This window comes from Sturnus vulgaris, chromosome Z (assembly GCF_052056855.1).
Source record: "Sturnus vulgaris isolate bStuVul1 chromosome Z, bStuVul1.hap1, whole genome shotgun sequence".
NCBI classification, from domain to species: domain Eukaryota; kingdom Metazoa; phylum Chordata; class Aves; order Passeriformes; family Sturnidae; genus Sturnus; species Sturnus vulgaris.
In genome coordinates, this window is record NC_142283.1 from 3,690,274 (window position 1) to 3,715,985 (window position 25,712).

A 25,712-nucleotide genomic window follows, 5' to 3' on the forward strand; every position below is an offset into this window, starting at 1 on the left:
CAGCAATACACAGCTAATGATAATATTTGATTCTTCTAGTGAGCAGCAGTTACAAAACGAAGCTTTGAACTGAGGCATTTGTAATACAACCACAAAAAATCTCAGTACAAATCTGAAATTCTAACTACAATAACCCAAACCACATCAGCTCCTAAGGAGGGCAAAACTCATCAATGCCTAAAGCCACTGATGGGACAAAAATTTTCTTCATTCCCTTCTCCCTCAAATCAACATGAGTGAGGTCTATAAAGCTCTTGATGTAAATCCAAGATGAAGTGTCAATGAGAATAATAGACACCACTTCCCAACACTGACACACCAATGCTTCTGCTCCTCCAGGCCTGAACACCTGGTTCTTTTGAATGACAAAAACTCCCTCCACATGGCAATGAATCCTTCAAAGCATCCTGAGATTGTTACAAGCAGTAAATGTTCAACATGTTGAAATTCAGTACCAAGACAGACAACAGCTTGTGCCAGGGATGCATCCCAGGCCAGATGTACCTGACTGGTGTGCTGGTGTGTTCTGAAAAGAAAACTACAGATGTCTTTCAACATTCTGGGAGGTGCCAGAGAAGAAATAGCCTGGACTAGTGGCTTGTGCCCAGTGGCATTTCCTAGCAAGAGCCCCAGCACAGGCCTCACTCAGCTGCTGCCCTGCAGGGCCAGACTTGCCCTCAGCCTTGCCACGGAGCATCCCTGGCTGTATCCAATGTGAGCCAGGGCCCTGCCGCGCCTGCTCCAAAGGCCACAGCTGCCCCAGAGCCCAAGGGCTGCAGGAGGCCTGACTGCCCTTGCCAACATCACTGCTCTGACAGGAGCTGGCACCAATTCCCAGCCTTTGATACCACACACACACACACACACACACACACACACACACACACACACACTTCTCTGTCCCCTCCTGCCCTGCAAAGACGAGGGGGGGATGCAACAGCAGTGCTGCAGCTGCCCCTGTGCAACTGCACTGCAGGAAGGGAGGGCCCGTCTGGGCCCAACCCACCTCGGGGCTCAGCTCAGCTCTTATTAGCCTTGAGCTCCTGCAAAACTTCTCAGAGTCATCCTTTCAGAACTGGGAAGAGTTTCTCATGGCACCCCACTGTGAATGGCAAGGCTTAATTGCTATTCTACTCACCTCAAGTAGTCTGCTTGGTTGGTTGTTGCAGAGCATGTGGAGACAATGGAAATATCTTTTCTTTCTCCTGCAGAAAAGCAGAGTTTTGACACCTTTCATCAGGAGATCTTTCAAAAGCGAGAAAATACTCACTGGATGGCCTTGAAAATGACCTTCAGAGCTTCCTTCTCACAGTAAATTACTTGGAAAAAGCTACAAAAATTAATAATGGGGTACACACAACATTCTCTACAGTAGCTTGTTCTGGGCCTCAGAAACAAGGCATGGCCACTTTATTCTACAGGTTCTGCACTGCCACATTATAAAGCCCAGTTCAGCTTTTCTTTTTTGAAGGCATGAGGTGGCATCTGCACAGCCGTTCAAGTCTTGCAGCAACAGATGCAGCTTCACAAAACACAACAGCTTGAGACAGACAGAGGGCGAGAGAGAGACACTGACATTGAGATTCTAACAAGAACTAGAGAAAAAAGCTGGACTTCTTCTCATGCCATGTTTTTATCACCACTTCCTTGCCCATTCCAAAGGCCCAAAGTTTAGATGAAACAAAGTTTGCCTGCAAAGTTTCTGCACTCTTGTCAGCAGGAAAAGTCATATGTATGTTCAATACAACTTGTAAGAAGAGTTTTGCTGCAAACATTTCACTCCCAAAAATGCATTTGCTCTCATGGCTCAGTCCACTCAAAAGCTTCAGCCTAAGCTCCAACTTAAAACACAGTCCAGATTTTTCCTTCACCAGCTGCTCAGAATTCTGTAACTGGCTCCTGAAGAATGATGCTCACATATTTATAGATTCAAGCAGGAATCCTTCCAACGTCATCCCAAGGTTTGCTGGTACTGTGTGTATGTCCAGAAGAAATGTGGAAAGACCATCTGAAAGCACCTGTGTCTACAAGCACACCACCACTTGCAAGAGGCATCTGCACACTCTAAACACGCCTCCAGGCTAAACCCAGCTAGTAATTTGCAACTTCAACCTCCAAAAGAGACAACACACAAAGAAAGCAACTGAACTCTGCCCTGCTGGCTATGTCCCTGTGATCAGAAATCTTGGTGCCTTTCTGTTTAGCTTTTCAATATTGTTTTCAGAGGGAGCTACTTGTAAAGCTTTTGAAGAAAGAAATTCTGCAGCTAAGATGCAGAGGAGCTCATGGCACAGTTCAAACTAGAACTCCAGGAAACCCCAGCCCAGGTTTTGTAGCTTTTGGAGTTCCCATGAAAAAGCTGAGTTCAATGAAAAATGATGAAATTCTTGAGATTTGATCTACATATTTCAGGAAACAAGCCTGAAATGAAGATGTGTTGGGTTTCTATCTTCAACATGCAGATATGAAAACCTGCTGATGGAAAAAGTGTTGCCTCACTCAACTGTCAGTTTACTGGAAATTAAAGGGAAAGAAAGCATCCATTCTCTTATTCCTTTCTATCTCCCTAGTTTGCATTTACTATTAATGACATCTGTACAATTAAAAAGAATCTCACTTGCAGCTTAATTTGGGCAGAAGCTTCTCTTAATAATTAAATCTTTACATCATAGTTTTCCAGAGAGGAGTTAGGAAAAGCAGCATATTAATACCTTCATCGAAATCCAAAGGATGTGACTGCTTCAGCCTTCCCAATTCATTTTTCTTCCCGTTTGAATCGGGGATCTCCTTCTGCACCATGGCAGGCTCTGGGACAGTAGAACTCTGGAACTTTTCTTTCTGATGCACCTCGGGGGTGCAGGGGGAAATGGAGCTGACACTTGGAGACATGTTCAAAGTCCAAAGGGATGTGGAAGGGAGCACCCAGGAATCAGAGAGGCCTCCAGCTGCTGGCTGGACATGGCTGGTGAATTGCTGGTGACCAATTCGCCTCTTCTTGCTCATCACAGGACTGGTAAAGTCAGAAGCCAGAGGCCGTTTCTGCAACAACAACAAAATCATTCATTCATTAATCTATGATCAGGATCAGGATTTGCTCCTATTCTAAAAACCCAGCATTTCTAAAGTGACAGTGCTTGAAAACACATCTTTCTCAACTAAAAAGATCATTCAAACAAGGATGTAGTGCAGGTAAATACATGCTTTATCTGATTCCTATTTTCTCATCCTAAGACTTTGTAGCTAAAAGGCTTTGAGAGAAAGACATTTCTTTCAGCAGCTCTATCAAAGGCTTCCCCAAAATGAGGAGGTCCAGTTGGTTTTTTCTAGCTCCCAATTCCTGCTTGAACACACCAGGGAAAGTCTCAGCTCTTGCTGTCACACACCTACATGATTCACTAAAGAGGCACTTGGCTGGTTGAGGCTTTTACCCATTAAAGACACAATCAGTGCTTCACTGACACAACCCAGGAGTACAGGGTGTGATGGTTGGTTGTGAATTCACCTCAGGATGAACAAAGACATCAGTCACATGTCAGCAAAGTCTTGTGCTTTTAGGCACAGTTGCCTTCACTCCAGCAGCCACTCCACTCTTCAGACTCAAAAGCTGCTGGCTAACAAGTTCTTACATTTGTACAACAGAGTTTCACAAGTGGTGACTTATGAGCCCTTCCTTTTTCCTCAGTGCCCTTCAATCATTGCTCAGCTCTTCCCAAGGACCTTCTCAAAGGTGCTGGCTCACAAGCCACAGCACACAGCCACAAGCTCCCCACGCCCACAGCAAACTTCAGGACTGAGGATGGAGTAGAACAGGACAGCCATGCTGTTCCCAGGCAGAGCAAAGCAGAAGACAAATCAAGGCAGAGAAGAGAGTGAGGGAATATCACAATTCTGTAGATCCTGTGCTGGTCCTGCCACATGGACAGTGTGGATTTGGAGTAAACAATGAGAATGAAAGCAGGAGAGAGGGAAAAGAGAGAGAGAGGGCCCCATCTGCCCCACCCTGGTGCAGCCTCTTATGTCCAGGAGTCTTTTGACACAGTTTTGTCATGCATGCAGAGCCAGCCCTTTGAGCCCTTCTGCAGGGAATGAGTTGAGAGTGGGGACTGAGCTCAAGTGTCCAGGCAGAGCAGAAAGTTGGCTCAGGACAGTGCTGCTCCAGCCCTGCAGGAGCCTCTCTTCTGATCACAACCTTCCTGTCAAAGCAGTCACAGTGCCTGAGGCAGAGCCTGCTTTGGCCTGGTCCTGCACATTCACATCACAGCTTTTACACCATCAGCAGAGGGCTAAACCTTAATACACAATAGAGAATGTTCAAAATGCACCAAATACCTGAGCAGGTCTTGCTGGAGCATCTCTCTCAGAAGGCCCTGGAGATGTCACCTGGCTGGTGCTGATGGAGTTCTGAGATGGAGCTGATTTTCTGTGAGGATGGTCAAACATTTCAGTTTACAAGGCCTAAATATCAACTGTCATAGCTCTTTCCTTGCAGACAATACAGAACTTTAGTGTCAAGTCTCAAGGAAACTGCATGAAGCTGAGTTCAGAGAGCTATAGACTGGATATCAGGAAAATGTTCTTGCTCCAGAGGGTGCTGGAGCACAGGTACAGCTCTCCTGGCCAGTGGGCACTGCAGCAGGGCTTCAAGAAGCGTTTGGACAATGCTCTTGGGCACAGAGTGTGATTCTTGTGGTGTCCTGTGCAGGGCCAGGAGTTGGACTCCATTACTCAGCATATTCTAACAATCTAGGCTTCATTTCCCAGGGTGTTTTTCCTGAAAAGTCTCTTTTCTTTCCTCTAAAGACTGAACTTACCTAGCAAGTATTAACTTCAAATTCTCCCTATCGATTTCACTGTAGCCAGGCCAATCAGTCTGAAGGGTTTGAAAGAGATGTTCCTTCAGACTGAAGGAATTATCCTTTAGATTCAGGTTGGCTACCTACAGGCAGACATTGAAGAAAATAGACCTTCATTATGGTTGCTATATGCAAACTACAGAAATCCAGTTGTTGCTAAAGAGCTCTTTGTGAGCACCCAACTCAAACTAAACAATGTCCTTTGGTACAGAGATTAATTATTCCTCTATCACATGAGGTATAAGACATATCAAAGTTTCACCAATTGGAAACAACTGAGTATCTCTATTCATATCTCCCAAGTGTTTCTTTGAAAACAACATTTAGAACTACAATGTGTAAGGAGAGGTGGTCAGGGCCAGCGTCCCTCCCTCTTCATGTGGCAGAGCCAGGGTTCATTCCAGCAAAGTCCTGTCCTGAGAAGGCAGTGCACATGGCTTGCTCTATTCCTTTGACAATAAATGAGGTTTGTATCTTCCTCCAGTCAAATACAAAATCTACTCAAAAAGCTAAAAGGAGGCAGGAAAACCTCAAGACAACTAATATTAGAAGTGGTGGTTTAGAATTTCATCACCTGACACCTGCTCAGAGTTCCATAGAAGAGCCCACAGGAAAAATCTCCATCAATCTGACCCTTACAACACATTAAATAACTCATCAACACACCATCACCATCTCTTAAAATTTGGCCTTTTTCTTTCTTTGAAAGCATGGTAAACACTAATGTTTATCTGATGGTCTTTGCTGATGTCTGTCTCCCCCCAGCTTAAAAAAAACCATGGTAGAAATAACAAAGTAACCCAGAATTAGGAATTCACGCCTTAAAAGCAGAACTAAGGTTGTGTTGGAAGGGAAGCAAGTCTGTGAATCCATTTGATAAAAAAATCTGAGCATCCAAAACTGTACCCATTTGAATTATCTTCCCTGGACATTGTTCATAGCTAAAGAGGAAATATTCTGAAGTGATATATTAATGTTTGCATCATTCAGCAACAGCCATGAGAAACAGGGAATATTTAAAAAGGGAAAAATTGCTGGAACAAACGGAAAAATCTGACCTGCTGGAGGATCTTTCCAAGGGTCCCCTTGTCCTTTTGCCTGACTCCATCTCTCTGCAAGCGGGCAAGTAACTCTGGCTTCTTGTACGTCCTCAGAGCAAGTAAATGAATCACCCTGTCCCTGTAGGGTCGGCCATAAACAGCAGTGCAAGGATTCCCTTCACTGTCTGCAGGCTTCATGGGCGTTCTTTTCTTCTTCCCAGGTGCAGGATGTGAAGAGTTTGGTTGGGCCTTTTTGATGTCTGCTTGTTTTCCCAAAGGAAAGGAAAACAGAAAAAGAAATATCATAGGGGAGGTTGGGAGAAGGCAAGCAAATTGATTGAAAATGATGATGGAATTCTTGGGGAGAGAGCTGAACTTGCATATGCTTGTGAATCCCTTCCAACTCAGCATATTCTCGGATTCTATGGCAAAGCCCAATCCCCAGCTGGTACTGCATGGAGCATGTTGCAAGGGCACCCTGTACCCTGCCAGCAACCAGACCTGTCTCACCTGGGATTCTCAGTGCCAGCCCAAAGCCAAAATGGTCCCAAGTTCCAACATTAGTAGTCTCACTATGGCCAGACTTTCATCACAGATACTGAATGTTAAATATTTCCTTAGGATCTATGTAAACTATCACCAAGAATAACACAAATCATCATTCACATGTGAAACAGATAATCCCCAATGAGAAATTTGTGAGTTTAGTTTTATCTCTCCAAAAAGCCTCGATGCTGCTGCCTCAACATGCTCTGCACTAAGCTAAGGCAGAGCAAGAGCTGCACTTTCAGTGGCAGGGATGTCCCTGCAGGCAGGTGACTGCAGCCCCAGCCAGGTGAGAGCCCGTTTTTCTCAGGGCAGCTGGCTGTGCCTAGTTCAGCTCACTGCTGCAGGCAGCAGCACTGAGTGCCTGTAAGGGGAATCTCCACCTCATGTGTGCCTGGAGCCAGGCTCCTTGGGGAAACAGTTAATAACAAATGGCATCACCTAAGAACATTGTGCTTTGTGGACAATCATGGAATCCATGGGGAAGATCATTACTTTCCTTTCAGTTTCTTTGAAAAGAGCCCAAACTGTAATTGTGTCAACAGTTACTTATTAACGACGAAGACAAAAAATATACTCAAGCGAAGTTTTCCATATTGACCTTATGAAATTCTGTGTGGGACTTCCTCACAGTCATTTTTGGTCACTTTCCAATTAAGTTTAAAAGATGAGCACAGTGCCTAGGTTCTCCAAATCCAGTTGCAAAACCAACACATTAGCTACCAAGGCAGCAAACTTTGGTGCAGTGGGTGCTCCAAACCAGGACCTCAATGCTCAAAATTCCAACCTGCCAAGCAGTATGGGAACAAGGAAGGACAGGCAGGCTTCCTCAGAGGAAAACAGGCCAATGGCTGAGTGCTGTGACAAGAGATTGCAAGGCTGACCTGAGGGCAAACCACCTACAGCTGAGATCTCTGAATACAACCCCTGTCCCAAGAACGTGCTGCAAAAATGAATTACCAAGTTGAAAATCTTACAGACATTGAGCAAAATATGAAAAGCAACCATACCTCCAAGTGGGTTATACAATTTGGCAACCTGCACACCTCCAACGTGTGACGCCTCACTGGCATTTGGCTAAAAGGAAAAAAGAACTGTTTTGTAAAACCTTCAGCCAACACTCCATTGCTGGTGATTCACCAGGCCCTTAATTTTAAACCAGACCTCAATTTGAAAAGTTTTGCTGTCCCATCACTAAAAACAGCTACTCTGACACAATTGTCCCTCTGACAGCAGCCAGATACAAAACTGCCCTGAGACAGCGACCGTCACTTAGCCTCCAATGCAGCCAAGTGTTCAAGGAGCAAGTCATCCTTTCCCAATTGCTGGAATTTATAGGCACGGGCTGCCCTTGAAATCAAGTGCCTGAGTACAATTGAAGTGGCCAGAGCTCAGCTGACAAACCAGGAGAGAGTGGTTCCCAAACGGATCACAAATTCGGGTCAGCATCGAACCCTGGGATTTATTTGGTACTAAGGAAGCACATGCTGGAGTGAGCTCCAATAATTTCAACAGCAAATGATGAATTTTGACTTTAACAGGCACCAAAACCCTTTCTCTTTTCCTCATCTCTACATGCAATTATTTACATAGGTGTGAAATGGAAACAGTTTATCCCAGGTTACTCAGATGTAACAAAATATCCATTGGAGCTCAAAAAATTACTACAATGTCTATCAGCATAAGCATGTTTTTTAACAAAAACAACCTACTGCCATCCAACTGCTTCATTTTGAAGGCAAAATTGTCTGACATTGAAGCTAAAAGCCGTTCATCTGAAATTTGCCTGAACTTTTCTTGAAAGAGGAGACTCACTTGCAAAGATTTGCGAAAGCAGTTTTCCAGAGCTTTTTAGAAATCCCACAATATTTTGCTTGTGAGACTGTTCATCCTTCATCCATGTCACTGTCATTTGTACAAAGTGTTGCCTCAACACAATTCCACTAATATTTCTCTTTCAATCATCAGTCCTGGTAGAGCTTAGGACAGGGACTGTACATGAAGGGGAACAGGGAGTCACCTGAACTTCACATCCTTTTATGTCAGCTTAATGAATGATTTGGCTCTAAGAGCATCCATGCATTTGATAGAAGAATGGGGACAAATCACGGAAGGTGCCAAATCCATCAGCTTGGATTACTTAGGCAGCTTTTCATTGCTTGATTAGCCTACATTTTCTCCTAGTTCATGAATTCAATTAATTTTGTCATTAATTGTTTAATCAATCAAAAGCAGTATATTATTAATCATAAGCAGTTTATTCTTATTAAGCATTGGAATTTTCCACCTTAGAAAGTAGGTAGCTAGTTGTCTTTTGGCAATGTTTGTCAGTCAGATTGCTAGATCACCAAAACTTTTTTTTCTGAACTAACACTGATAACCTTCAATGAACAAAGCCTGGGGGTGTAAAAGGCTGGACACCAGGAGTCTAGACTTGGTAGCCCTCCAAGAACATGTTGGAGTAACCAGAAGACTAAGAAGAAACTAATAAACTGTCCATTTCAGCCTCAGAGCTCAAAACAATTTCTCTGGGAAAAAGATAATAAACAGATTGAAAAATGTGGACAAATTAGCATGAGAAGGGAGACATCACTATCCAATACAAGAGAGAATACGAGTGAATTAACGTGGAAAATGATGTCATTTTAAAAACAATGCACAGGAATTTCTATGTTTATTAAAAATGTATCAGTAAGTGGAAAAGCTTTGAAATAGGCATGTATGTGGCTGCAGTTGTCCACTATGCACATGAGCCAAGAATAAAGTAATGCCTTCTCTCAAGACTAAAAATCTACTGTTCCAGGGTTTCATTTAGCCTTACATTTTTGATAACCCTGGTATAAACATGGAACAATGAGAAATCCATGTATTTTGACCAAGAGCCATTTCCAGAGCATGAATTGACTGAATGTCACAGACTGGGGAACCTCTGCCTTCCCCTGGCAGCTCCTCAGTGTCATCCCTGGGAGTCGCTTCCCCCGGGGCGGCTGCCTCAAAGGGGCCCCTGGAGCACCAGTGGGGCCCCAGCCCTGCCCAACTGGTCCCGCAGGGTCAGCAGCACCTGACACCAACACCATGGCCAAGCCCCCAGCCAGTGTCAACCCACAGAGCCCGACACCCGCCCCTCACCTCTTGGTCCTGGCGCCTCTGGGTCACCCTGACGGGCATCGCAGCGGCCTTGGGGGCCCTGCGGGATGCAGTGCGGTTTGGGGCCCTGCGGAACACAGTGCATCGTGCCCAGCCCCGCAGCTCCGCCATCCCGCTCTGCCTCGGGTGTTCCTGCTCCACACAGACACTGATCCTGGAGCAAAATCTGGAAAACGTACAATAGTTGTTAGGAAAATGGCTTCCTTGTGGTTTGGCCTTTCTGGCTTTCAAGGCTCTTTAACAAAAACAGAGATTCTTCCATGAAACAAGCAGTAGCCAACAAGCTCTAAGTGATGGCCAGGCCTTGCAAAGGCGGGTTACTTGTTGGCTGAATTGCTTTATTAATGTGTAGGGCTTGGAAGGTTTCAGTGACCTCAGACCTAGGCAAGGTTAGCAAGGCTTGGGAAGATGAAGGCACCTGGGATGATGGACACAAACAATGCAGAATTGATGGGCACGTGGACATTTGGCAGAACCCTAAAGGCAAGGCACAAACTAATAAAGCCAACGCAGCCACTGTGCTGAACCAGCTCTGGCTGGGTAAAAAGTCATTCCAGCAGAGGCAGGCCATGGCCACCTACTCATGTAAGAAGACGAGAAAGACTAAGAGTCAAGCTACTTAAGATGAAAAGTGAGATCATTACCCAACAGCAGACAGAATACTAATTATGAAGAGAATAGGGTAACTGGCAGTCAATGAACACAAATAACTTTGCTGGCTAAAATGTATAAAGACTAAAACGTTCTGGGGCTTGTGGTGCAGGCTTTGTGAACTGACCACTGAGCCTCCCCTTTTCAGCACAGAACTGTAAATATTTACCTCCACTCAGTGCGTGGATCAGCCTCTGGAGCAACGAGTGCAAGATCCAACCGATGTGGAGCAGCACTCGCTAAATGCTCTGACACCTCCGCTCTCTCTGCAGCCACGGAAGGGTCTGACTGCTCCTGCCCTGTGCTGGTGACAATGGCCACGGGTCCTTGGAAACGGGGAGTTCCATGTTCCAGGCTGGGTGGGATGTCACTGAGGAGCTGGACGGGACACACCCAGGGCAGAGGGAATTCCCAATGGGCACATGTGGGAGAGCCCTGCCCTGTCCCACTACTGACTCAGCTCATTTCCAAGTGCAGAAAGGGGCACTCCAGCCACCCCTGTGTATGCAGCTGGGCAAACCAGGGTTAATTAAGTGTTTCTGCACAAAAGTGCTGTACTTGGCTGTCTCTGAGGTGAAGGTGCAGCTTAACACCTCTCACTAGGGCAGCAAGGTGCAGCCCTCCCAGCACTGCTCCTTCCTGCCATGGGCTGCTGAGTCTGTGAGGCTTCCAGCACGTACATGCTCACTGAAATATCATCTCTTTGACAAAAGCCACCCGGACCTTTCCTCATCCCAGTCTCCTAAAAGGAAGCAAGCCAGCAGAATGCCCAGGCCCCCATGGGCTCTGCGGGAGGAGCTGACATGGAAGAGCCAGAGCTGACCCTGAACACAATTACAGGCTGATAGTTGTGCTGGCTGCAGGTGGCCACTGAAGTTATTGATACATCTGGAAAAATATTTTATAGTCAACTTCTGATGGTTTTACTTCCATTTTCTCCATTCCCAAGAATACTCCTGATTGCAGTCAGTTGACACCAATAATACTCTTGTTCAGTCATTACGGGGAGAGAGAATAAAAGCATGTCATTGAAAATATGTTGAATATGTCCATCCAAAGCTCATTTATCCATGTCACAAAATCTTGTCTTTGTCTTCAAGACTATGTCCATATCTACTCATGTCTAGTCTCCTGGCTGCCACGCTCTCAAGGGCAGTGTAGTTTTTTGGAATAGAAAGGAAGGAAACAATTTGTCCAATATTAGAGCCCTGATCTATAAGAGAACTATGACGTTGTTTGGGAATGACTGGATGGTGTTGATTATGGATCCCCAATTATGGACTATTGGAAAAGCCTTTGAATGAACCATCAAAGGAATCCAAAGAGGCATTACACTGCACTACAGAATGTCCAACAGGCTGTTGGGGGGTGAATTTTTCCCTTTTCTTTCTGTGGAATTTTCCCCACTGTTATGCTAAGTATTTTGGGCTATACCCAAGCTCAGATAGCTAGTAAGTTTCTCTTGCAGGAGGTGGGGAGAGGGGGAACCTCGGAAAAGGAGAGGTGGGGTAGGGGCCTGCTCTCTGGGGCTCTGGCTCTCTCGCTCGTTTGGCTCGGAGAAGGACGGTTGCTACAAACTCCGCTCTGCCATCCTGACGCCGGCAGCTGCCTCCCTTGGCTGTGGGATCCTGCAACCTCCCTGCTCGGACGCTCTCTCTCTCCTGCATCTCCTGCCTACTTCAGCACATCCTCTTGGAGCATTGGGATCCGTGAGCATCGTCTCCCTTCCGCCCTTCCCATCTGGGACACAGACGCCATTCACCGCAGGGCCCCTCCAGACACGTGGGATCATCGCATCTCCTCCCTGCTCACCGAGAGCTGGCAGGCAGCGCCAGAACGGAGACTGCACCGCAGAGGAAAGGTGTCCACAACCGAGAGAACTGTTCACTGCGTTTGCTGCTCTGTTGCTCTTGATCTCGCACTTATTGTTGTCTCTCTTGTTACCTATATATATATATATATCAGTAAAGAACTGTTATTCTTTCCCCCATATGTTCGCCTGAGAGCCCTTTAATTTATATGAATCATAGTAGAGTGAAGGGACGGGGGAGGTTATACTCTCCTTTTAAAAAGGAAAAAAAAAGAGGCCCCTGTCTCTTTTGGCAGATACCTGTATTTCCAACCAAGACAAGTTCAAAGATGGCTACAGAACGGTACAACTCTGCTGACTCCATAGATAAAGATAGAAATATCCATTTCAGTTCCCACAATCAAGTATGTTCCAGGTCACTAAGTCAGTAAGTACTGCCTACATATTTATTTATTTATTTATTTATTTATTTATTTATTTATTTATATCTCTCTCTATATATTTTTTTTGTACATGTATGTATATGTATGCATGTATATAAAGAACCAAAGATCAATTGAGTGATCTGAAAATCCACAGAGCAGGAGTTCTACGCTCAGTGGAGTCCCAGAGTTTTTTCAGCAGGCTTTGCAGAGAATTCTTAGCAAACGTGTGGCTCTGCTGCCATCCCAAATCTGAGCTTTCCTCGCCCAACCTGAGTGCATGTGGGGCCTGTGCTGGGCATGGCTGGAGATTTCCATGGCCAAAATCCTCCAGCATCATCACCTGTACATCTGCTCATTGCTTTGGACAGCACAAATCACACAACACCCATCTCAGCTGACAAATGTAATTTCCTGCAGATTGCTACAGCCACACTGCTGATCGACAAATACACGAGACTCGATTTCAGTTGAAAAATGTCATTTATTACAAATTGCTACACCCGCCCTGACAATACAGAACTGTACAAATCTCAGTTAAGGTTCAAAAAAGGAATTTATTACATTAATAAAACAGTGATATGTATATATATACAAATACCACCTTCTGTTAACAAAAACTTGATTTATTGCCAACCTCTACAACAACTCGGTTTACATAAAGATCATTTAGGTGTTTAACAAATTAATTTATTACATATTACTACAAGCGTACAGCCCATATACAAATACAAAAATACGTATTCTCTCTCCAAATAGACAGAAGTATACAGCTACACAACTCCATACACGTTTAAATAGAAGTAAAAAAATACATATATACACATATATAAATACATAAAAAACTATAACGAGATACAGATGTAAATATAGATTAAATATTACATATTATATACAATATAAACAGATCTATAAAACAAACCTATCTATAAATATAAAACTATCACTGTGCCAAGCTAAATATCCATATAACTTCATCAATACAAATACACAGCTATACAATTGGATACATATGTCAATAGAATGACATATAGAAATAGATTAATATATAAGAGAACATATATACCTATGTAAATATGAATATACCTATTTAAAGAGCCATTTATCTATAATTGCATCAATAGAAGAAATAGATAGCAACACAACTGTATACATAGGAACTAGAACTAAAAACAGAACAACATACATGTATACTTAGATACATATATAGATATATATAATTACAAACATATATGTTTGTAATCCATAATTATAACACCTCCATAAATATAACAACAGACATATAAAAATATTGATATACAAAACAAAGCCCACATATGTAGATATCCATAGAATTATCCCTCTCCATGTGCAAGTCCATTTATCTTGAAAGGGAACGCTGAGCAGAGGGATTCCAGCAGCCCCATCTTCAAAGCCTCTCCCTCGGTCTCTTCCTCCCACGCAGAGCAGCTCTCCTGGACAGCGACAGCAGACGGGACATCTGGGAAGCAAAGGGAACACGGAGTCAGGATCAGGGCCTTTCCCTCGGCAGCACCTGCACTTCCATCAGGGAAGAGAAAATCTCAGCGCCTCCCCAGGAGGGCTGCAAAGGAAAAGCGGCCGAGCGGGCCAGGGTGTGGTGAGCGCAGCCGCGGCGGGACCGTCCCGCAGCCCCCGGCAGCCCGGCACAGCCGGCACAGCTCCCGGGCCCTGCCGGCACAGCTGCCTTGCCCAAGGACAGCCCCTGTGCCGGCCGGGGCAGCTGCGCTGAGCAGCCCCAGCACGGGCAGGGCCCGCTCCTGCCCCGCCGGGCAGTGCCCACGGCCACAGCCCACGGCACCCTCACCCCCAGCCGGCCTCACCGGCCCTGTGGCCTCACCCAGGCTCCCTGCTCTCTGCTCTTGCTCTGGCCTTCAGCTCCTCCCTGCTGGCTCCTGTCAGTCCTCCTGCTGTCTTCAAGGTCTTCTCTGCAGCTGTGCCAAAAATGGACGCTCAGGAATTGGTTCCAAGGCCTGGCAGAGCTGCTTTCCCGCACCCCTCTGTGCTCCCTGCTGGCTCCCTCCATCCCCTCAGCCCCGCCATGCTCTCGGCAAACCCCGAGTCCCCTTCAGTTTCTTCAGAGTCCCGCAGTCCTCTCACCCCCCTCAGTCCCTTCTGACCCATCCCATCCCCTTAGACCCCGCCACCCCCCTCAGCCTGTGCCACTTCCCTGTCCCCTCAGTGCCACCATCGCCCTGTGCTGCCCCACACCCCCAGCCCCACCAGCACCTCAAGGTCACCGTCCCTTCAGTGTCACCACCTCCTCAGCCCCCTCAGTCTCACCGTCCCTCAGCAGCTCCTCAGGGGACAGTGCCTGGGGCCACCGGCAGCTCCCAGCGCTCCAGGGACACCCGGGGCTGGAACTGCTGCTCTGCTCCGGCCGCCAGCTCGGACACAGCACAGGGAGAGGGGACAGAGGGGGCACAGGGGGAAAACAAGCAGTGAAAAAGGCATCCGAGGGAGAAAAGAGGTTAAAAAAACGCCTGTATGTAGACAGGTATCAATCTATGTAACTAAACTCCCAGATAGAAATACAACTATGCCTATTTATAAACGTAACTATATAGATATATAAATCTAACTGTACATATCTATAAATACGACTTTAGCAGAGGGATTTTACCTGCCTGATGGTCACAGGCCCTCCCTCTGTCTCTCCCTGCCACACAGGGTAGCCCTCCTGGAGAGGTCCATCAGAATGGATCTGGGAAGCAAAGGGAACACTGAGTCAATATTGGCCCTTGTGCGTGTTTCCCTTGGGCACCAATTGCCCTTCTATCAGGGACTGTTCAAGATGGTCTGAAAGGCAGACTCTCACTTGGAATTTGAAGCCTGCTCTTTTGAGAAAAGGGATCCTTCCACATTTTCAAAACTGTGTAAAGCACTGCAGTACCTCGATAAAGTCTCAGCACTCACAGTGCAAATAGCACCCATGAGAGCTTGAAACAGACAGTCCCAGCTCCCACAAAGAAGCCCAGCCTTGTTCTTTCTCTGTGCTGACAGAGAGACCTCAGTCCCCACTGAAATGGCTGAAGCTGAAGGGTGCTGTGAGCTGAGTTATGAAACCAAATTGGGACACCCGACTTGGTAACACAACTCCCACGAGGTCAGTTTATTCCCTGCTCTCTTGCCACAGCAGAGGACTCCATGTGAGAGCCTCTGGAGGGCAGGGCTCAGGGAGGTTGTGTCTGTGCAGGATTTGAACTAAAGGCACTGGGAAGCACCAACCCTGCAGACAAGAACTCAACTCTACTCATCTCCCTTCCTGTGAGAGGCAGGCTCAGAGCAGCCATCTCACACCTCTCTAAACCAATGTGGGCTCTCTCCTTACCAGGCTCCTCAGGCTCTGGGGAACTCTTCCTGCAGCTCTCGGTGCCAGATGAAGCTTCCTCTGCTGCAGCCCTGTTCAGAGCTTCCTTCCCTGACGACTCAGGGGCAACATTAACATTCCCCTTGAAAGAGAAACAGAAAGAAAGAAACCCAAAGATCACTCACTGTTTTCTTGGAATCACATCAGGGATACAGGAACTCTCCTTCTCCACTCCCAGAGGACATGGAGCAAAAGGGGCAACACTGCCCACACGGTTCCCATGACAAGCATTTTAAACTCAGGATTTGGGTGGCCAAGGTGAAACTGAAGCTCTTACAAAATGATCTTTGAGGCAAAACATGAACACAGAAAATGAGAAGACAACAAGCGAGGAGACGCGCCCTCACATCCTGACCCTGGCTCATCCCACGAGCTGTAAGAAATCAGCCAGCAGAAAGCCAGGGGCCCTCCTTGTTGACAACACGGCTGGCAGCAAGGGCAGAGCTCGCTCCCAGCACTGCCCAGGGCTGTGTGCTGCAAACACACACCAAAAGCACACATCTCATTTCTGGCTCCGAGTGTCACCGCCCCAACCCAACCACTCAGACAATCCATCACCAGGTGGTGCTTTTTGGAGCCCTTTGCTGCTGCCCCATATGGATGACATTTATGGACCAGGGTATTTCCAGGATCAAATTTTCCAGTGGCTAAAATCTGTAAATGTGGAGGGTAAAAAAACAAACCAACCCATCTCTTTTGAAATAGCTCATCCATCAAAATCCTAAAGATTCTAAAGAGGATTGAGAGCCTGTAATGTTTCCTGTTAGTATGGAATAAAATGCTTTTGAAAACTGCTATGTGTGAGTTTACAGAAGACAAAAGACATCCCACTTGACAATAAAATATTAGTAAATCCAAAATATCCCACTCCCCCCTCTGAGTCTGCCCTTCCTCAATCATACATGTACTGCAGCCAGTGGGGTCAGAACATCAATAGAAAGAGAGGCATTCTTTGGCCAACACATATAATAAGTGCAGAAAGGCCTTGGCAACACTCCAGGCAAGTCTGGGAAGAGTTAAGAGAAATGGGATTCCTAATCCAAAGACTGAATCTGTCAAACAAAAGGACAGAAAGCTGCAGCTCCAGCCCATCCCCAAACACAGCTCTAGGAGCACCTACATGCATGGCAGGGCTCACACAGCAGCAGCAGCTGCAGCCCAGCCCTTGCTTTGCCTTGGCCTTCCAACACAAAGAGGCAGAGCCCACATCTGCTGCTGGAACTGAGGCACCTCTCACATGCCCCTCCCTGTCAGGACACTTTGCCTTCAGTGGCATTTTCCAAACACTCTTCTTTCTCAAACATAGCCTGATAGAACCTACAAAGCATCACCACAAATGTCCCTGCACGAGGCATTCTTCCCAGGAAAAGGAGCAACCAAGCGTGGCCAACACAGGCTCACACCTCTCATCGTCACTAAGGTGGGGAGACTTTTTCATCCTCCTTCTTTTAGAAATCCTACTTTACCAAGAATAATTAGATAACTATAGAATAATGAAACAAATTAACTTCAAGAAGCCTTTGCTTCTCAGCCACGTAACAAGGTTCCAAAGCTCTCAGTTCAGCCTCTTTTATTCCCATCCAATGGGGTTACCTGAGCAGAGGGTGACCTTTGAGGCAGGGATCTCCTGATCTCCCGAATCATTTTTTCTATTTCAAGGCCTAGATCTGCTGCTGGGGATTCATCTTCCGCAGGTGCATTCCATGCTGAGCTGGAGGCCGTCGATGCTGCACAACCAGCACTACCAGGTGGAGCACTGGGGGCTGAAGTGCCTGGTGTGGCTGCAGGAATCCAAACACATTAGTCAGGCTCCACAATGTGGCTTTGCAAAACAGACCTCTATTGCTGCCTGGGATCAAACATCCCAGGAAGCACAAGGGAAAACCAGGCAAAGGATCTTTTGGCCTTCTAGGTCCCCCTTCCTAATGGCTTGACAATTTCTGTCTCACAATGACAGAGCAGTGCGGAAAAATACTTTAAGAGGTCACTTCTCACGACCTTTTGGAAAAGCAAGGTTGGAATTCTTTTCCTACCTGGCAGGTGGGAGGCTGGGGGCTGCTGCTCCCTGTGGAGCTGCTGGAAGCTGCAGGGCTCTATCCCGAGCACCTCCCGGTCGGCCGGAGGCAGCTGCTCCCCGCAGAGCTCCTGGAAGCGGCTGGGGGGCCCCTCCCGCCCGAGCTGCAGCGGCCGCTCCCCGTGGAGCCCGAGGAAGTGGCAGGGCGGCACCCGGAGCAGCTCCCGCTCGGCGGGCAGCGGCCGCTCCCCGTGGAGCTCCTGGAAGCGGCTCGGCCCCTCCCGCCGGGCCGGCAGCGGCCGCTCCCTGTGCAGCAGGTGGAAGCCGCTGGGCGGCCGCGCCCTGGGCAGCGGCTTGAAGCGACTGCGCCCGTCCGGCCCGTCCGGCCCGTCCGGCAGTGGCCGTGCCCTGGGGAGCTGCTGGGAGCCGCGGGGTGGGAGCCTGCGCCCCTCCCGCCCCGCCGCCAGCCGCTGCCTGTTGGCCGCGCTCCGGCGGCGCTGGATGCGGAGCAGGAGGTCGGGGCGGTCGCGGCGAAAACTGGAATTCGTGTAGTGGAGCCAGGCCCCGGCATCGCCCGGCACAGCTGAACCAAGCCAGCCCGGCACCTTGCGGAAGCCGTAGCGGTAGAGTTGGCGCACGAAGCTGCGGAACTGCGTGGCCCTGAAGGTGTGCGGGGCCGGAGCGTGGGCACTGCCCGGGCTGAGCAGCTCCCGCTCGAAGAGGGAGCGGTCGATGAGCAGCCCCTGGCCCCGGCTGTCCCAGCGCACGGAGCGGACGCGGGGGCTGTCCACCAGGCGCCAGAGCTTGGCGGGGAAGGTGCTGGCGTTGAGGCCGGCGGGCAGCGGCCGCTCCGCCATGGCGCCGATCGCCGAGTGTCGCCACAACGGCCGCGGCTGCGCCGGCGGCGCGCGGCCTGAGGGGGGCGCTGCGCTCGGCCCCGCTCGCGGCCCCGCGCGGGCCGGACTTGGCGGGGCCGAGCGCGGCAGAGCCGGGGCTGCGGGCCCAGCGCGGGCCGGGCGGCTCCCGGGGCCGGCCGGGCACCGCAGGGCACCGCGGCGCCAGCTGCAAACCCTTTCTCTCTTTCTTTCCCTGCCTGCAGCCATCCTTCTGCCTTCGCAAACCGTCAAGACAAGCGCAGGATCTTTCAGAAACGGGTCCGAATTGAGGAATCCCGTGGGAAACTCTTCCTCTTTGTCCAGTGAAAGCAAAATCACTCTGTGTTCAGCATAGCTGAAGGGAGGAAAAAGATGTTAGATTGAGTGGCTTCACTATTTTGGTTGGGGTTGCAAAGAATTCCCAACTTGAAAGCAGACAAGGTCAAATGGGAGAAGGGGGAATTGTTGGGGGTTGAATTGTTCCCTTTTCTTTCTGTGGAATTTTTCCCATTGTTACGGTAAGCATTTGTGGCTACACCTTAGTAGCAATAGTTTTCTCTTGCAGAGGGGTGGGGGATAGGGGGACACCGGCAAAGGAAAGGTGGGACAGGGGTCTGGGGCGGGCTCTGGCTCTCTCGCTTGGCTCGTGGAGTGAGAGGAGGACGCCCTGTGCTCCGATCTGGCATCTTCCCCTCCATCCCAGCGCCGAGAGCCACGTTCCCTGCCCTCGAACACCGCTCTACTCCTCTCCCACCTCACCCTACTACCTCCAGGCACTCTGCCGAGCACCACGACCGACACCGTGAGGGGGGAGTCTCTCCCCCACCCCTCTCACCCCTGGGCCGCCGCCATCACTGCAGCCCCTCTTCAACTGCGCGGGACCTGCCCTGCCCCCAGCACCGGGAACTGAGCGCAGGGAGACGGCCTGCGGCCAGAAGGGACTGGAGCTGAGCTCGACTGCTCTGTTCTGTTGTCAATTTTTATAGCTGTTGTTGTTTTTTCTGCCTTGTTAGATACCAGTAAAGAACTGTTATTCCTATCCCCATATCTCCTGCCTGAAGGCCTCTGATTTGAAACTATAATAATTAGAAGGGAGGGGGTTGCACTCTGCATCTCAGGAAAGGGGTTGTCGCCTTTCCTTAGCTAAAATACCTGTCTTTCAAACTGAGACAAAGAATTGGTGTGTAAGTGAGGAAACAAGGTCAAATGTTCACTGAAATAGAAATATAGTTTAAGTCATTACAAATAAATTACATGTCACTACCATTCATTCAGGCATTTGTGGATTAATAGTCAATTGGATTAGAAGCATTTCAGCATGAAAATTAAAATAATTTGCTTGGTCAAAGTGTTAGGATAATCTTCTTAGACCTTCATGTTACTACAACAGCTTTTTTAAATGAACTCTTATTCTCTTTGGACACTCTACAGCCAGCTGAGGAGGGGGAGTTAAATTTTGGGGATTCAGGTTTAAAGAGCAGTGACAGTGCAGGGTGACATGTGAGGCTGTGTTGGCCATGGGGAGCATGGGGAGGCACAAACCCTTCCTGAAAATGAGGGACGTGCAGGGCTCCTGGTGCTGTGTCACAGCTGAGCCACTCTGCTCTTGAGGCCTTGAGCAAGTGCCAGCTTTATTCCAAACCTCAGCTCTGGCTCTCCGAGTGGGCAGAGCCTGGCTGAGCACACCCAGCCTGGGTGGCTGCAGCTGGAGGGGACAGCAGGACCCCTGAGGTGCAGTTTGTCCACCAGCTGACCTCATGTGAAACTGCTCCATTTGGGTTCTTCTTCCAAAATGGGCAGGGTGTTGCTGCTGCTGGGCAAGCAGTGTGTGTTCCCTGAAGTGCCTCTTTCTTTAGGCTGACTCCAGATGGGTCAACATTATTAGCTACTTTATATTCTGTATGGTATTATTAAAGTATTAATTTTCTTTTTCTCACAGTCATCTCTTTGGAAAGATGATTCTTCATTTCAACTCCTTTTCTGGCTTCCCTGTTATACTCCTGTACCACTGGATGGGGTCAGCTGTGTCCTTGAATCTGTGTAGCCACTGGGAAAGGTAATACTTCCCTTTTGGAAGAATAAGTGACATAAATTCCAGTGTAATAATTTTGCTTCACTTTACTTGGCATGCTTCAAATTATTGAAGGCTTTTAGCTGAGTTTAAAAACAAGGGAAAAAAATCACTTTACTGCATGGGCAGGTGAGTTAATGGATAAGTAAAGAGATCATTTAACAGTGGGCTGTGTGATGGGTTGACTTAGGAAGAAGAAACTCAGAGAGAAGTTCTATCTAAGGCAATTTCCTCTGTGAGGCTTGGGACACCTGCAACAGCCAATGAGAGAAAGTTAGTTCTCTCTGTGAACACACATTTTGAAGGAGGTAATCCAGAACTGAGTCTCTTTGTCTTTCCTGTAGCTGAGCAGGTGACACCAACCCGAGCTTCCCTCCCCCATGCGGGGGGGAGGCTCAGGGGGCCACTTGGGCCTCGTTTGCCAATGAGGGGGACCCGATGGCCAGGAGGAGAAAAAGTTGTGTGATGAGACCTTCACAGCTTCCTCCTCCACGGGCCTGTGGCTCTGGCATGGGGGGGAGGCGACTCTTGCTGCTGCCGGCCGGGCCGGGCCTGCCCGGGTGGCCATGGGCAGGGTGGGGCTGCAGCCCAGCCCCAGAAAGGCTGAGTGACACCTCAGCCACCCTCACCCAGCACGGCCTGGGCCTGGCACAACTCTTGGAGTTGTGTTAAACTTCAACTCTTTACTGCTCAGATAAGATTTGTGAAACCTCCGGCCTTCCTTTGAATATGAAAGGGAATAAGAAGATTTCTGAAGTCAGTAACATAAGAGCTAAGGTTTTTTAGATGGAAGAAGAATGAGAAGATGCTGAAATGGCTGAAAATCTTTTTGTAAATTGTAGGGATGAAGTGATGTACTGAATATTCCTTTAAACCATGGAGAAAGACATGGGGGGATGGAGATGTTCCATTTGATAGATGATTTGACCAAAAAGTACCTGTGTTAAGAATCTTTTGCCTCGAGGAAAGAAGGGGATCTCGGTTTTCTGAGGATGAAGCATGAACAGAAAGAAAAGAAAAGAAGAGAACCTTTGCTGTGGAACATTTCATTCTTACAAGTAATACCCCATGAAATAAACATGGCCCACATCTACAGCTTTGGGAAGGCTGTGGAGTTGGGAGGAGCGTCACGATTGCAGGTCAGGGTGGATGCAAATCGTGAAAATGAAACCACGAGAGGACTGTTTTCTTCCTTCTTGTGAAAAATCCCTACAGCTTTCATCAAAAAGAGGCTTCTCTCTCCGGAAGTGAATTGAAAAAGACTAAATTAGGGACTGACCAAAATATTTGCTATATGTTTGTTTTGTTGTTATGAACGTTGGGAAAGGGAAGGAAGCAGTAGTCTGAAGAAAATCTTATTCTGAATTTGGGGGTTTTTTTCCTTCTCTTTGTTTGTGTAGTTAATAAATTTCTTTTTTATACTCTCTTAAGTTTTAGGCCTGCCTTGCTCTTTTGCTCCTGGTTCCATCTCACAACAGAAAAATGAGTTTATTTAGATTAGCAAATCAAAACAAAGACACTGCTTTTTCAGATGAGCAAGACTCTCATCCAGGCAAACAGGTTGCACTTAGTAATCATTTGGCAGGAACTCTGTTGATTTCTAGTAACAGCTGGAGGCCTTCATCACCACAGGATGTTTTGGCTTTCCCATACTTTATTGGGTTTTGGCAGCAAATACCATTGCCCTTGCCATCTTATCTAGAAGTACCATGGCTGGGCAAAAACTGTCTAGTGGCCCATATTCCAAAGGCAATTTGGACTGGAGTTTGTGAATGAAGGAGACCCTTACCCAGTTCCAAACCACATTAAAAAAATAATGAAAGAGAACTTCCATATTTAACAAACAACTGACAATATGGAAGTGAATGTAGAGCTTATTCACACAGTGAAAAGGAAGGGAATCTTCCAATGGAGTTGTGGTTAATAGAGTTTTTATTCTGGCTCCCACTCATAGCTGGCACTGGAGAAAGCCATGTCCTGGTAGTGTCAGTATCTTCTGTCTGCCATAAATTATTTTGCTGCAACAATCAGAGGCATCAGGCTAGATAAGAGGCTCAACTGATGCTAAGAACAGGAGCTGCTCCAAGGAGAAAAGAAGAAATGCACTTTTACTTCCCAAACCCATCTTCCCACAGACTCAAGCAGGATTCCTCTGAAATATGCAGAAATAGGGCTGAGAAGACCATCTGAACCTATGTGTTCATGGCCAGGACCATGCTGATGCCATTTAGGTTTTTCCTTTTTTTCTTTTATATGCCCTCTGTATTCTTCACACATGTATTTGTAGCTCTGGGGCCTATTGTATTAGTGACTAGTTTTCCCAGTACTTTCCCAAGGCATTTCCCTAAGCAGGAAGATAAAAAATTACAGAGCTCCAAACCCCAGGGGGTACAAGGCCCCAGTGCTATCTTGGTTCTTCCTGGGGACCAAGGTTGAGAAAATTCTTTGAGGAACCTTTTCCTGGACAAAGCCAGTGCTGAAAGGGGGGACTCCAGAGAAGGAACTTGACCTGGGGGGGAATTGCATAAAACCACTTGTCCTCCTAACAGGTGCTTTTTATCAATTATGCTAATTTCCTATAACCTATAATATGTACTCATCCCTGGAGGGAGTGGGCTTTAGTGGACATCTTTATGTAACTGCTCATGAAAACTTTCAAATAAAAATCCACTTTTATATTACCTCCTTACTAATAGTATCTCAACTTTGGTTTTCACATTGGGAAAAAGAAACATAGCCATCACAGGCAAACGTGGCCCATAATGCCACTAACCCATTCGTCAAGGTGTCTTCAGTTTGCTGGGACTTCCACTCTGCTAGTTTTGTGGGAATGCTGCTGGCTGTCGAAGAGCTTTGTTCTTTTCAGGAAACTCTAGATACTTGCTTAGGTTCCTCTTTCCTGCAGACACAGCCTATTGTAGCTGTTGAAAAAGATGAGGGGCACAAACCATTCCTCAGGAAACGCCAACAAGTCTAAGAAATGCTGATTCCAGTAGGGCTTTGGCCCTTGTTCTGCCAATTAACAGGGCCCTTGGCGGGAGTGCTTTGCTCAGGGCCCAGCAATCAGTGCACACGCATCTCTCCTTGCCCTTCACCTTCCAGTTACAACAGTGCTGTTGCCTGAGCCTGTAAGGCAGAAACTGGCTCCACCTGCACATCCTCACAGAAGAGAGTGAAGTGTTGGGAAGCATGAATTACGGAAACCTTATAAATAATGAAGCTGTTGGAGATTGCTTTTTTACACTTCAAAGACAGAAACCTAGCCTGTTAGGGACTACATGTAGTTATTCTGTGAGCTGTGGCTTTAATGGTTTTGTAAGGATGTAGTTCATAGTATATGAAAGTAGAACAGATAGATTTAACTCACTCTTCCATAGGAGAATAGGTAGTCCCAGTTTTCTTTATAAGACTTGTTTATTGGCATTTCTTCCACAGGCCCTTTAGTGTTGTCAGTGTGTCACTATTCTGAAGGTACCCTTAGTTTAGGGAATTGAAACACCCGACTGTAGTTGCTTGCATGCTTTTCAGTAATATTTGATTATCTGTATTTGAAAAATTAATAAAAGGTAAAAATTTTCTCAAATTGCCTGAAATGTGTCATTCTTTGTATTTAACCCTCTGCATCTTAGAGGATGTCCTTCCTATACCCCTACCTGAAATAATGACATCTTGCAAACTAAGATGTTGCATATATTAAGAATACTGTGTCTCAAGCATGCCCATAGAAATGCTTGAAGCTTCACGTGAAAATGCCCTAAAGTGCCTGAAATGTTGCAGCAATGTACTCCTGAATTTTTTAGGAATCTTTGGAAAAGTTTTCTTTACATAGTCACTTTCATAGGCTCCTGGGGAACAATTCAGTCCTAAAAGACGAACAGACATGTCCCTAACTGCAAATCATGTGCTTTAATACACAGTCCTTTTTTGGCTCCTCATAACTAAGGTTTTGACACAAAATTGTGATAAGAGAAAGTCATGCTTTCTCTATTCCTGGTTATCTGTCTCCTTCTGGAGAGGCCCTGCTGTTCTAGGAATATTACCTTTTCCACCAGGCCTAATAATATTGTATAGCACTGAGAGCCACTTTGCATGCACAGCTTTGTCCATGGTGAGATGCAGCTAAACAAAATAGAATTTACTTCTTGAAGACACAGTAGAAACTGGTAGTAGTTTGGAAGTATTTATGCTCTTTGCCTTTGGACCAATCCATTTGAGGTCAACTGGTCAATTTTAAACTCCAATACCTTAGGAACTGCATAAATTGCTTCAGTCATGCTATCAATTCTATTCTTTATCTCAGAAGTTTGGTTGAGAATTTCTAAAATGCTCACACAAATCTTCATGTGCATTCTCCAACATGAAAAAGGACTTGCTCCTACTTAAGAAAAGTGATGCGGCCTCTGTTCTTTGCTATATATCAAAATTCTACAGCCTTTAATTTCAGAGTCCTTCAAAAGTATCATTAGGTTTTGGAAGTGTTTTGGAAGTGGTTGAGATTTTCCCTTTCCGCTAATTTAGGTGTGGCTTGAAATTAAAAAAACTCTGTGACTAGTTGCAAAGGGAATTCTGAGTCTCCACCAAGTTGCTTCAACATTGATGCATTCTTACACCATGCTGGAGTTGAGTAATGGTCAGCACACATGTGACTTGATGCTAAGAATTCTAACTATGTTTTATACATGCAAATACGTATTATCAGAACAGAAGGACAGTTTTGCTTTTGAAGGCTTTTTGCTGTGGGTCTGCTGCTGGAGGTTTTTAAGTAAGCAGTTACACTGTTGTAAAACAAGTCCACTCAGATACTCTGCTAAATGAACAAAACCTGATCACTTTTCCAGCTTCTACCACTCAGCAGCAAAATATTAACTCAGAAGGGGAGTTAGCTGCATGCTTAT

General features: G+C 46.8%; 1 protein-coding gene and 1 long non-coding RNA gene across 2 annotated transcripts; both read right to left on the bottom strand.

The window, feature by feature from the left end:
* Positions 1-13,079: 13,079 nt before the first annotated feature.
* LOC148219573 (uncharacterized) lies at positions 13,080-15,175 on the bottom strand. Its single transcript, XR_015799504.1, has 3 exons — positions 14,771-15,175; positions 14,328-14,421; positions 13,080-13,949 (listed from the first exon to the last, which is right to left on the bottom strand). It is a non-coding gene; the product is annotated as an uncharacterized LOC148219573 (long non-coding RNA).
* A 5-nt stretch (positions 15,176-15,180) lies between these two features.
* On the bottom strand, positions 15,181-18,728 carry LOC148219574 (uncharacterized). The gene is made up of 4 exons (XM_088156339.1): positions 17,891-18,728; positions 17,451-17,638; positions 15,819-15,939; positions 15,181-15,191 (listed from the first exon to the last, which is right to left on the bottom strand). Exons 1-4 carry the CDS (start codon positions 18,726-18,728, stop codon positions 15,181-15,183), a joined length of 1,158 nt encoding a protein of 385 aa, XP_088012465.1.
* Positions 18,729-25,712: the final 6,984 nt, after the last annotated feature.